This window comes from Dromiciops gliroides, chromosome 4 (assembly GCF_019393635.1).
Source record: "Dromiciops gliroides isolate mDroGli1 chromosome 4, mDroGli1.pri, whole genome shotgun sequence".
NCBI classification, from domain to species: domain Eukaryota; kingdom Metazoa; phylum Chordata; class Mammalia; order Microbiotheria; family Microbiotheriidae; genus Dromiciops; species Dromiciops gliroides.
In genome coordinates, this window is record NC_057864.1 from 161338710 (window position 1) to 161352761 (window position 14052).

Consider the following 14052-nt stretch of genomic DNA (forward strand, 5'->3'; position numbering starts at 1 on the left):
TTACAGATGAAGAAACTGAGAAGACAGAGGTGAAGTGACTTGCCCAGGGTTACACAGCTAGGAAATGTGCTATAAGAAATTATGAAAATGAAGACTAGTGGGCAGCTAGATGGCGCAGTGAATAGAGCACCGGCCCTGGAGTCAGGAGTACCTGAGTTCAAATCCGGCCTCAGACACTTAACACTTACTAGCTGTGTGACCCTGGGTAAGTCACTTAACCCCAATTGCCTCACCAAAAAAAAAAAAAATGAAAAATAGAGAAAAGTATGGGAAAAGTTAGGTAAATTTTGATGCAGAGTAAAGTAAGCAAAAAAACAGTATGCCTTGTTCTATAATAACGTAAATTGGGGTGGGGGGAGAATCAGCTGTAAAATTGTAATGATGAAGTTTGGCACCAAAGAAGGCACATGAGAAGCTCTTACACCTCCCTAGTCCATTCCCACTTTTATGCACCACATCAGCTGTTCCAAGCTTTTTCTCCCTCCTTATGGCTCCCACAGCACTCTCACCACTTACCTTTTCCTCATAGTATCTCAGCTCGTGTTTCACCAAAAAAATTGAGGCCATTCAGTGAAAAGCTCCCTCTTCCAAATCACTCTGACGTCATCCCATAATATTTCTTGCTTCACTCCTGTCTCAAATGAAGAGGTGACCCTTTTCCTGGATCTATATCCAGGTCACTTTCCTGGGTCCTCTTTTCTTTTCCCTATCTATTCTCTCTCTCTCTGATTTCATTAGTTCCCATGGCTTCAATTATTATTTCTATTTGGATAATTCCTAAACTTTGTATATCCACCCCAAATTTCAAACTGGAGTTTCAATCCCATATCACCAAATATCTTTTAGACATTTTGAATGGGATGTCCACTTGAGGCAACTCAAATTCAGCATGTTCAAAACAAAACTTTTCCCCAAAAAAAACCCTCCTCTCTTCACCACTTACACATTACCATTGAGCACCATTGCCCTCCCATTGGCAACATTGTTGTCATCCCTGACTCTTCACTCACACTCCTTCTACATATCCATTCAGTTGTCATTTCTTTGTCCTTTATTTTGCCACAGAATCCCTTACATCTCCCTATGTCTCTACTCACAGAACACCACCCTAGTTCTGGCCCTTTTCCCCTTTCTTTGTACAAATGCAAAGCCTTCTCATTGGCCTCCCTGTCTCAAGTCTCCCTCCAAGCTGCTTCTGCTCATCTGCCAAGATGATTTTCTTCTTGAGGCATGTAGCTGACCATTCAGTAAACTCCAATAGCTTCCTGTTACCTCCTGGATTGAATATAAACTATTTGGTACTTAAAGTCCTTCACAACCCAGCCCCTTCCCATATTTCCATTCTTCTTATACTTCACTCCTTTCCACATATACTGTGGTCCAACTCCACTGGCCTTCTTGTTGTTACTTACACATGACCCTCCCATCTCCTGACTCTTGGCCTTTCCAATTTACTCTTTACTAGTTAATATCTTTTGGTTGTGCTTTTTAAAATTATTTTAAATTTTTTTTGGTGGGGGGGTTTGTTGGGTTTTTGTTTGTTTTGTGAGGCAATTGGGGTTAAGTGACTTGCCCACACAGCTAGTAAGTGTCAAGTGTCTGAGGCTGGATTTGAACTCAGGTCCTCCTGACTCCAGGACCAGTGTTCTATCCACTGTACCACCTAGCTGCCCCTATTGGTTGTTTTTTTAAAAAACATATTAAATGCCTACTATGTTCCAGGCACTGTGCTAATCATTGAGGATACAAATAAAGGCAAAAATACTATCCCTATCCTCAAGAGGCTCTAACAAGGGAGACGACATTGTGCATAACCACGTATACCCTGAATATATACAGAGTAGATAGAGGACATTCTTGGAAGGAAGTCACTGGCCATTGAGGAAGGAAGTCAGGGGCGATGTCAAATGCTGTACAGAGAGTCCAGGGATCTGACAGGTATAATAAGTCTTTGGCATTTGCAATAACAAAGTGATTGTCGACAAGGAAAACAGAAATTTCAATAGATTTCTCATTTCTGGGGAGGTACTTTGGGCTAAAACAATCTGTACTTACAGGTGGCTTTGCTAGTAACCACCTCACAGATAATAGGAAGTACAGGACAATTAGGTAGTTTACCATCTCTACCAGTTTGAGATGGGGCATGATTATGTTGCTGTTATTCTCTTAGAGCTCCAGGACAAACCACTGCCTCTCTAGAGCTTCCTGCCATTGCCCAGAAATGTCTCTTGGCTTTGGACATTCATTTCTGGTCATTAAGCTTTGGCATCATAAGCTATCCAGAGCCTTCTGAATCTGAATGAGCAGGATATGAAGTCCCTGGAAGCTTGCCTACCTAACAAGAAAGGCCCATGTATTGGGCACTTCCAAGATAAGATTCTTTTTATCCCCTTGTACAAAACTCCTGACAGCTCATGGATCTCTACAGGTTCATGGAGGAACAAGATGAATACTCTGAAAGCTATATTCTTCGAGCTGTCACCATTGGGCAAACTACGTTGGTTGCTATTGCCAGGGATAAGATGGGAAGAAAGTTCACATCAACCCCTCGACAGATTGAAGTAAGGAAGCCATCTGGCCCAAAGTTCATACTTCATCTTCCTTCTGAGCTGTGGTCTAATTCACCCATCTTTCTCTGTTACTGTTTGCTCTTTTTGGAAAGAAAACCCTAAAACAAACTTTAGTTTAAAAACATGGTATCTGAAGCCTGGGTATTTAGAAAAAAACAACTGAATTGAATAATTACTTTCCTTTCGGTTCTTTCTTCAAAGGTGTTTCCTCCATTCAGACTTGTTCCAGAGAAAATGACATTGATTCCAACCAACATGATGCAGGTATAATCATAAAGGCAGAGAGGAATGAGACTCACTCCTCCCACTTCTTGTGGGCTTCCCCTACTCTGTTCCAAGCTTAATTCTAACAGGATCTGACTAAGAAGGAAAAGAACATTTTCTCCTAACCCTGTCGTGCATAGTATAAACTGGTACTTGGAAACCTCTGAGCTATTTCCAGCTCATCCAGTTACTCTCCAAGTAGTTTGATGTGAGATATACTGGTATACATGAGAAAACAGATGGTGGGGGAGACAAGAGGGAAAAACTTGGGAAGTAGAATATGGATTCTTTTCATCCCCCAATTGTTGATTATTATGTTTAAATTAATTACAGGTAATGTCAGAAGGTGGTCCCCAACCTCAATCTATCATTCACTTCTCCATCAGTAATCAGACTGTGGCTGTTGTTAATAGGCGAGGGCAAGTCACAGGGCAGGTGGTTGGCACAGCTGTGATCCACGGAACTATCCAGACAGTAAATGAAGATACTGGCAAAGTCATTGTGTTTTCTCAGGTACATCTTTGGAGCTCTCCACTTTTTCCCTCTTCCTTTACTTTCTGCCAATATTGACATCATAGAAAGATCCTTTCATTTCCCTTTCCCTTGTACCCTCAAATGGGCCTAGGAAAGGTATGGTCTTTATCTGAAAGCCTACAGTACATGTGGCATCATCCTTTTTTTGTTTGTTTGTTTTTTGCGGGGCAGTGGGGGTTAAGTGACTTGCCCAGGGTCACACAGCTAGTAAGTGTCAAGTGTCTGAGGCTGGATTTGAACTCAGGTCCTCCTGAATCCAGGGCTGGTGCTTTATCCACTGTGCCACCTAGCTGCCCCCTTGTGGCATCATTCTTTTTTTTTTAAATGTATGAGGTATTTTATTTTTTCCGTTACATGTAAAGATAGTTCTCAACTTTTGTTTATACATGCTGTACAATTTCAGATTTTTCTCCCTCCCTCCCCTAGACAGCAGGTAATCTGATATAGGTTATATCTATATATCTCTATACATATACATATAGATATATATATACACACACACACATATATATATACGTAATAACATTAATCCTATTTCTGCATTAATCCTGTTACAAGAGAAAGAATCAGAGCAGTGATGCAAAACCTCAAAATAGAAAAAAAAACAACAACACCCAAAACAAAAGAAATAATATGGTTCAATCAGCATCTATACTCCACAGTTCTTTCTTTCTTTTTTTTTTTTCTTGTATTTGGAGATCCTCTTCTATCATGAGTTCCCTGGAACTCTTCTGTACCATTGCACTGGTGAGAAGAATATAGTCCATCACAGTAGGTCAACACTCAATGTTGATGATACTGTGTACAATGTTCTTCTGGTTCTGCTCATCTCACTCATCATCAGCTCACGTAAGACCCTCCAGGTTTCTCTGAACTCTTCCTGCTCATCATTTCTTACAGCACAATAGTATTCCATTGTATTCATATACCACAACTTGTCCAGCCATTCCCTAATTGATGGGCACCCTCTTAACTTCCAATTCCTTGCTACCACGTAAGGAGCAGCTATAAATATTTTTGTACATGTGGGTCCCTTTCCCCCTTCCATGATTTCTTTGGGCAAAAGACCTAAAAGTGGAATTGCTGGGTCAAAGAGTAGTGGCATCATTCTTAATATTGCAAGATGTGGCACTTGCCTTCAAGGAATTTCTTATTTTTCCTTCCCAAATAATAACTTTTATACTTTTTTTTAAAACATAAGAATAATTTTCCAGTATGCTTCCCTATTGAAACCTTATCTGTAAAAAAAGATTTAAAGTCATCTAACTAAGTAACCTCATCATACAGTATAGGCATCATTCCATGTTTGTATCCCCCTCCACTCCTTTGCCAGGAAAGGAGGGATATGTTTCTTCCCTTTTTTCTTTAACAAAAGTTGTCCACTGTACTTTAGCTGAATTTAACTTCTTTTTGGTGATCTTTTCTTTTGCATTATTATAGCCATTAAGAATATTATTCTCTGAGTTCTGCTTTGCATTATGATCATATTTCTAATTTCTTACAGCAAAATAATACTCCAGAACATTCATGTACTCCTCTCTTTGGTTAATGAGGCCCTTCACAACCTGGCCCCAACTTAACTTTCCAACTTTATTATTTATTATTCCCCTTCCCGTGACATTCCATCTCCCTTCTCTATCCTTCTGCACAGACCATTCCCCGGGTCTGTTATACCCTCCCTCCCTCCTTACCTCCTCTAAGAATCCCTCATTTCCTTCAAAACCCAACCACAGAACCACCTTTCGGATTATTTTGTATGCTTAAATATATACATATTATTTCCCAGAGTAGAATGTAAGCTTTTTGAGGGAAGGAACTGTTTCATTTTTGTCTTTGTATTCCTAACACCCAGCATAGATCTTGTCCCATAATAGGCATGATGATCAATAACAGTATGTTTGTTGATCAATAGATCACAATTTAGTCAGCCATTCCACAATCAGTGGGCACCTATTTTATTTACAACTGTTTTTCGCTTCCATGAAGAAGGTCCATAGGAGATCTTTCCTTTTGCCATTGACCTTCTCCTCAAGGTATTTCTCAAAGAGAAGAGTCATATTGTCAGCCCTAATTGGTTTTTGAGCTTTGCTCCTACTACCAAAGGTAACATTGCAGTTAGAGCCTTCACCCAAGCTCCCCTGTCCATGCTGTAGACACTCCTTACATATCTAAATTTTCTTTTCACTTTACTGGCCAGGATGAAGTGCAGGTAGAAGTTGTCCAGCTTAGGGCTGTAAGGATCCTTGCAGCTGCAACACGTCTCATCACAGCCACGGAGGTTAGTAGAAGGCCCCACTTCTGACTGAAGCTTTCATTCTGCCAGTGTCAGCTGGGTGGATGACTGGTATTATGATACCTTTTTTCTATCAGATGCCTGTCTATGTCATGGGGGTAAGCAGTACCCAGACCCCTTTCTCCTTCAGCAATGCAAACCCTGGACTCACATTCCACTGGTCAATGAGCAAACGAGATGTACTGGATTTGGTACCCAGGCACTCAGAGGTATGAGTTCATCTGTTATGTCACCGTGTCGGAATCTTGTTACTATTCTTGTTATTAGTGCATTAGGAGCTTAGGCTAACTTTTATCTTCTGAACTATAAACCTTGTTTGCAGAGAAACAAATGGTATAACAAAGACAAAAGTTATGTAGGAGCAATACGTTGCCTAAAAGAGCTTATTGTTAAGTATTCTGTCACATAAAAATTTCTGTTGCACAATCACAGAGAAGTTTATCACTTTTTTTCGGGGCATCTACCTCCAGCTCAAGGTCAAAATCTTCCCTAGAAATACTGTTAGTTTTTGAGTCAGTGATACTAATTGTCTTTCCTATGTATGGTGTTAAGAGGAATATGCTGAAGGGGCAGCTAGGTGGCACAGTGAATAGAGCACCAGCCCTGGAGTCAGGAGTACCTGAGTTCAAATCCAACCTCAGACACTTAACACTTACTAGCTGTGTGACCCTGGGCTAGTCACTTAACCCCAATTGCCTCACTAAAAAAAAAAAAAAATTTAATTAAATTAAAAAAAAAAGAGGAATATGCTGATTTCTTCTCTGGTTTGGGAACCTATTCAATATCCTGACTATAGTTGTACTCAAAGCACACCAAAGTCCACTTGTGCTAAACATGCTTTCTCAGCCAAATGAACTACACTAGCCCAACTCTATGTCTTAAAGTTTGTCCTGTTACTAGGTATATCCCTTCTCTAATTTTAACTGACCTGTATTCATATTTTGGTGGAGTTGCTTTTTGTCAGGCTAATCACATGATTCTTGGTCATCTGTCTTCTATGGTGGAACTACTTAAAGCAGATCTATATTTTAGGTTAAATAAATCTGTATTGATTTATTATTCCCCAGTGAAACAAAAAAATTTTAAATAAAATTAGAAAGGAAAAAAGGACTGAAAGTTGGTTTGTGGCTTGGTAAGTAGTGTTGAGCATATCTTAGTGAAAATAGATCTCAAGGGCAGTATTTCTTCTAATTTTTAAAATTTTAAACAGACAACTATGTTACAGTGGAAGCAAACTATAAAGACCAAGTATGTATGCAGAGCTGTTGTAGTATTATAATCAAATAAAATGCAATGAAGTTTTAATCAGACACAACACATAACAGATTTAATCATGTCTCTGCCGAAACCATAGTTTGGCATAAGTAGTAAGCAAGATAGAATAGCTGATATAGAGCATGATCACAATTTTACCTAATCCCCACTCTCTCCCTCAGTGACATTCTGACCACTCTGATTTCAGAGGTCCAGGCTTAGTTCAAGTCATGGCCAGTCCTGCAGATGTGAAAAGCTGCAAGAACTAGAATTGTGGGAACACTGCTGGGGTGGCCAAAGAGAAAGGAGAGGCAGATAGCAGAACCTCAATGGTCAGGTCTCTCCACTTGGACAAAAAGCTGCCTCCCTCTACAGGGGTAATTATCCTTCTCCTTTCATTGAGGCACAGAAATGGGAGGGGTGGCCCAGGACTTGGGCTCCGAAAAGAAGTGACAGAAGGGGAACAAAGCACAATTACCTATTCCTCTCACCAGGAGAAGAAAGGACAGGAAGCCAACAACACTCTCATTTTCTGTCCCAAAGTAAGCAAGTGATGTGACTTAAGAGCAATAGAAAACCCCCTCCCAAATTTACTAAAATTTCACCAATTAAAGATTTATTTGAGTTTACAAGAAAATAGCTGTGGAAAAGTTAAAACATGATATCAGTCATTGCCATTTAATGAATTCTTCCCTCATCCTCTGTTTGGCTTGTAAAGCATTTCACAACCTGGTGCCTTCTATATTTCCAGTCTTTACCCTTTACTCCCCTCCGTGCATTCTAGCCGTCCCTCATACACAACAGATTCTCTGTCTCCTGACTCTCTGCCTTGTCAGTGACTGTATCCCATGCCTGGTACTATCTCCACCTCTACCACCTGGATTCCCAGGCTTCCTAGAAGACTAAATTTCAGTCCTACCTTCTGGAAGAAGTCTTTCCTACCCCACCCTCTCTATGCCTTTCCTCTCAGATTATATGCCATTTACACATCAGGGCAATTAGCTGAGACAATGAATGCCCACCTCAGAAAAAAGAGGATCAGGGACCTAGGTATTCTGACAATAGGGGATGAAAATAATCAGGAAGAAGTGTGAAGAAGGGTCAATGAGGAAGACTGGGCAGGTTGACTATTCCGTAGAAGATATTTCATTCAATAAGCACCTAATATATCCCAAGTCCTGTGTTAGGTCTTGGGAATACAAAGCCTGAAAACAAAACAGTCCCTGCCCTCAAGGAGCTTATAGTCTATACATTTTTTTTTTTAAGTGAGGCAATTGGGGTTAAGTGACTTGGCCAGGGTCACTTAGCTAGTAAGTGTTAAGTGTCTGAGGCCAGATTTGAACTCAGGTACTCCTGACTCCAGGGCCAGTGCTCTATCCACTGTACCACCTAGCCACCGCTAGTCTATACATTTTAACACTCTCCAGTACATAGAAGTTATGCCCATTTTTTTTTTTACATCAGGAAGTAAAAATATTGTGATATGTATTTTCTATTGTCTTAGTGAAGGGACAGGCTCCCTCAGAGCTCTTTTCCTTACTTAGAAAGCAAGATAGGCCTCAAGGAGAAGGAAGTATGTTGTGGTGCAGGGGATGGAGTCCTGGTCCTAGAGTCAGGGGAGCTGAATTCTAATCCTGACTCAGCTAAATCCTCCACTGGACCCACAGGCAAGTCCCTACATCTCTCTCAAGCGCCAGCCATAAAACGAGGTTAATAACAGTCGAATCATTCCCAACTCACCAGGCAATTGTGAGGATCAAGTAATAAACAGTAGGGAAAGACCTTTGTTAAGTCTTAAAGAGCTATTTAATGTCGGCTATTATTTTTATGGATGCCCTGGGTAGAGCCATGCTGTCTTTTGTCATTTTCTTGCCTCTTTTTTTCAGTCACCTAGTAATTGTCAACGGAAAAACTACAAACCACAAAGCTACAGGACTGGGGCCAGACTGTTGTAAGCTTTTTGAGGGCAGGTGCCCTAATATATACCTTTCTTCTTTGTCATCCCTAGGACTTAGCACAGTACCTGGCACATTGTAAGCACCTAATAAATGCTTACTGATTGACCTACCTGATATCTGCTGTACTGAGAGCCTGGAAATTTACATGGAGGAATAGTTCATTCTTGAGCACTCTGGGAGAAAGATATAGTTTGTGTAGCATTGGGGCGCTTAGTTCTTGGGAAGGAGGGGAGAGAAGGCACAGAGAGGGAGGGGAAGGAGAAGGCCAGAAAAGAAGGTGGAAGACACATATTTCAGAATTTTGCCTATAATTTCTTCTTTCAAGAAACTAGAGAGGAGTAAAAGTCCTTCCTCTAACCAAGTACAGCTTTGACTCCTGTCAAGTTCTACCACATTCACCATCATTCCTACCACTGCACTGCCTTAGAATTAATGACTGTAGAAAGGGAAAGGAGGAAGCTCATGTCTGTAATCCTGTGACCCAGCTATGCCCCTGCTGCTCTTTTCAACCTTAGTAGCAGATTGCTTCCCTCTCTTCCCTGACACCACTGGAAGAACTCCTCTTCACCATCTTCACCTACCAGTAAACTGACTCTGGTCTCTTATCAATGTGGAAGAGATGTCCCAAAAAGTACTGTGCAAGGGCAGCTAGGTGGCACAGTGGATAAAGCACCGGCCCTAGATTCAGGAGGACCTGAGTTCAAATTCGGCTTCAGACACTTGACACTCACTAGCTATGTGACCCTGAGCAAGTCACTTAACCCTCATTTCCCCGACCCCCCCAAAAAAATGTACTGTGCAGCACATGCGAAACTGTGCATATATTAGGATATTTTATGCAATGAGGCAACTCATGGGCAAACCTTAGAAGGAACTGTGATTAAGGGACTCTGACAGAGAAACAAGGACAGAAATAAATTTTTGTACTCCAACATTTAGAGGTACTTATTTCCAACCTACATGCTCCTCTTTTCATTACGGCAGAGAGGAAATGGCCCAGGGTTTCATTGCCCTTGATCATCTCTTGTCCCATCCCTACTAGGTTTCCCTGCACCTTCCAGAAGAGAATAATTTTGCCATGGCAGTCCATACTAAAGCAGCAGGGCGGACCAGCATCAAAGTTACTGTGCGCTGTATGAACATCTCTTCTGGACAATTTGAGGGGAGTTTATCAGAACTATCAGATGAAGTGCAGATCTTGGTAAGTGTCCAAACCCAAGGAGTTTCTTCTTTCTGTGTCAGAGAGGCATAGGAACTCACTTTCTCATCGTTTTTGGAAATTTGTTCTGAATAGAAATCTAGAAAAAGGTGATTGCCAGGAAGTTCTCCTTGATATGTTTCTGACCCCAGAGTGCTCCTTATAGGCTATCCAATTTCTGTGTCTCACTCATAAGGCTTAGTTTATTACAGGAACATAAATAAACACACTGACCCAGTGGAGGTCAGAACAGGGAGAGTAGGGTGGTTCCTGAGATGGCATGGATCTGTGCTGCCTTACACAAGTATCTTACAGTTCATTGTTCAGATTTGTTCCCATACACAGTTAACTGAGCGCAGTGAAGAGATAATTAATTTTAATACATAAAAGAACTCTTACACTGATGCTAAATGCCCTTATTTTTAAAACTCAAAAGGAAAATGCCTCATTTCAAGACAGATATCCACTTTGTATTCCTTAGGACCTAGTACTGATTTTGGGAGGTGTGGGGGGTTCCTCTTTCAGTTTGGTGGTTCTCTGTTAGTAAAAAATACATTGGGGGGCAGTTAGGTAGCACAGTGGATAAAGCACTGGCCTTGGATGCAGGAGGACCTCAGTTCAAATCCAGCCTTAGACACTTGACACTTACTAGCTATATGACCCTGGGCAAGTCACTTAACCCTCATTGCCCTGCAAAACAAACAAACAAACAAACAAAAAAACATTGGTATACAAGTCAAAAGACCTAGTTTTTTAAATGTGATTCTACCTCTTTCTAACCTTGTAACTTTATGTGGCCAGTCTCTCTAAGTCCCAGTTTCTTTATCCATTAAAAAAAAGCATAGGGGACAGCTAGATGGCGCAGTGGATAGAGCACCAGCCCTGGAGTCAGGAGTACCTAAGTTCAAATCCAGCCTCAGACACTTAACACTTACCAGCTGTGTGACCCTGGGCAAGTCACTTAACCCCAATTACCTCACCCAAAAAAAAAAAGCATAAAATAATCTTTCATGCCTAATTCACAGATTCATTATGATTATTAATGAGAAAGGTGCCTTAAACTGAAGGAATCTTGCTTGGCCTTTGATTTTTCCTGTTGCTTGATGCTTGAAGAACTTTTGAGTCAATCCTAAATTATATGATCTTCCTTTATTAAAAAGAGATTTGGCATTCTGGAGAGCAATCTGGAATTATGCCCAAAGGGCTATAAAGCTGTGCATACCCTTTGACCCAGCAATACCACTTTTGGGTCTTTTCCCCAAAGAGATCATAAAAAAGGGAAAAGGACCCACATGTACAAAAATATTTATAGCTGCTTTTTACGTGGTGGCAAGGAATTGGAAATTGAGGGTCTACCCATCAATTGGGGAATGGCTGGACAAGTTGTGGTATATGAATGTAATGGAATTCTATTATGCTGTAAGAAACAATGATCAGGAGGAGTTCAGAGAAACCTGGAAGGACTTGCATGAACTGATGATGAGTGAGAGGAGCAGAACCAGAAGAACATTGTACACAGTATCATCAACATTGAGTGTTGATCTACTGTAATGGACTATATTCTTCTCACCAATGCAATGGTACAGAAGAGTTCCAGGGGACCCATGATGGAAGGGGATCTCCAAATCCAGAAAACAAAAAGAACTGTGGAGTATAGATGCTGATTGAACCATACTATTTCTTTTGCTTTTGGTGCTATTGTTTTTCTATTTTGAGGTTTTTTCCTCATTGCTCTGATTCTTCTCTTATAACATGACTAATACAGAAATATGTTTAATGTTTTTATGTATATGTATAACCTATATCAGATTACCTGCTGTCTAGGGGAGGAGGGAGAGGAGGGAGGGAGAAAAATCTGAAATTGGAAAGCTTGTATAAACAAATGTTGAGAACTATTTTTACATGTAACTGGAAAAAAATAAAATACTTTTATCCGGAAAAAAAAAGAGAGAGAAAGATTTGGGCCGGGGGAGAGCAGCTAGGTGGCATGCTGGATAGAGCACCGGCCCTGGAGTCCAATCTGGCCTCAGACATTTGACACTTACTAGCAGTGTGACCCTAGACACATTGGACAAGTCACTTAACCCCATTGCCTCACCAAAAAAAAAAAAAAAAAAGGTACTGATCAGAAAAGAAAAGCAACTTTTGTTACACAGCCTGTACCAAATTAAGATCGAAAATATATTATTTTGCATTAAATGATTAATGTGAAAAATTAACAGAAATGTGGAAAGATTTGTATGAACTCATGCAGAACAAAATAAGCAGAACCAGAATAATTTATACAGCGACTTCCACAATGTAAATGAAAAGATCATTTAAAGAAAAACCAAATGTTATGCATAATTGCTTTTCTTTTTCATAAGGAAGAATTCAGTCTGGAAGATAGGAAATGAGTGATGTAAAACAAAAGGTATCTGCCCTGCCTTCCCTTCTTAAATCATTCTATCAATCAATAAGTATTTATTTTATTTTAACTGAAACTTGAAGAAAGCCAGGAGGCAAAGATGGTACTCCTTTGAAAATCATTTCATCTTTGATGCCAACATTTGTTGGAGATGATGAAGAAATAAACAGATCTATGATGAACTTAAGCTTCTCCATACATGGAAATTGACGTAGAGGAAAATGGTTCAAACTAAATAGGACAATATGGTTCAAGATAAAGAAATGAAAGAAAAACTTATAGACCATTCAGAGGATCCTCAGACTTGTATATCATGCATACTTTGTCTAAGTCAAGAGAGGCAGAAGATGTTAGATGAAATCACATCACAAAAAACTAAATCAGTTCTATCTTAACAGACACAAAACAACTCGTTACTGACTGAGGAGTTGTTTTTGGATCAGCTCGTCATGTCCAGTGAGATCAGCAACCAGTTAAAGCAAAAGTTAAAATCAGTACTAGTGTAAAAGGGATTAAAAGTTTTCTCCACAGGAGTATTTTCTTTACATTGGTACTGAGAAGTGTCAAGGCAGATATGTTTAAAGGACAAACAAAGCACATGTGCCCAATAGTCAGGCAACCAGTTCTTATTGTTCCTCCCAGAGAAGCCCTGCAGGAATGGCTATTCAGAATGCACTAGTTCTGTAAGCCACCAGATGGTGCTCTGAGTTCAAACTGTTCCAAGTCCCAGCTCAGCCCTCTTGCGCATGCACAAACGGGACTTACAAGGGTCCTCTGATTGCTAGCGGCTTAGCCTGAGTTTAGTCTATTATAACTAAGGGTATAAATGCTTTTCCTGACAATTCATAGTTTATCAAATTGGCTCAGCCCCCATCCCATTTGAGATTCTCATCTCTTTTCCACTAAATGTACTCACATATAGAGTATATTTTACTGCATTAAACAAAAAATGGAAGGAATAGCATTGAAAATCCTGAACTGCTGAACCTCCTAGTGAGGTCTGAAATTTCATCTCCTCAGACTCTTTATTATAATGAAAATAAAATAAATGTTGTTGAATTTTAAATTCTTCAGGGGTGACATTCTTTCACTTCTGGTAAGTGTGAATTTTCAACTTTCTTCTATGTCAAGCATCTTCATCAGAATAGGAGAGAATGACATCCCCCACAGTAGCCATTGTATACTTGGTCTCAGAGTCACAAAGTTGGATAAAAAAAGAATTACTGTCTTGCCACTATCCTGTTCGTACCAACTTTTTCTGCATTGCAGGTAAAAATCACCCATCCAAATTACTATAAGGATAATATTCAATTCCTGGCTAATGGTCAAATAAAACCCAAGGTCTAATGAATCAGCAGTCTGGTTACCAGGGGTTTTTATCTTCCCATAATCTAACTGAGTACTATCTTCCCTTAATTGCTAGATTCACTTGTCTCTTTCTCTGGTATCTTTCAGTATCTTTCTTACAAAACAGATGATGGTAGGCAGCTATGTGGTGCGGTGGATAAAGTACTGGCCCTGGATTCAGGAGGACCTGAGTTCAAATCCGACCTCAGACACTTGACACTTACTAG

General features: G+C 40.2%; 1 protein-coding gene across 1 annotated transcript in view; it reads left to right on the forward strand.

Moving 5' to 3' along the window:
* Window positions 1-14052, forward strand: part of NUP210L (nucleoporin 210 like) — a 138394-nt gene that overhangs the window by 83940 nt on the left and 40402 nt on the right. Inside the window, exons 23-28 of the mRNA XM_044005441.1 lie at window positions 2429-2561; window positions 2772-2834; window positions 3168-3347; window positions 5566-5646; window positions 5739-5870; window positions 9916-10074. Of these exons, the coding sequence (XP_043861376.1) occupies window positions 2429-2561; window positions 2772-2834; window positions 3168-3347; window positions 5566-5646; window positions 5739-5870; window positions 9916-10074 (748 nt within the window). The remainder of the gene's footprint in view (window positions 1-2428; window positions 2562-2771; window positions 2835-3167; window positions 3348-5565; window positions 5647-5738; window positions 5871-9915; window positions 10075-14052) is intronic.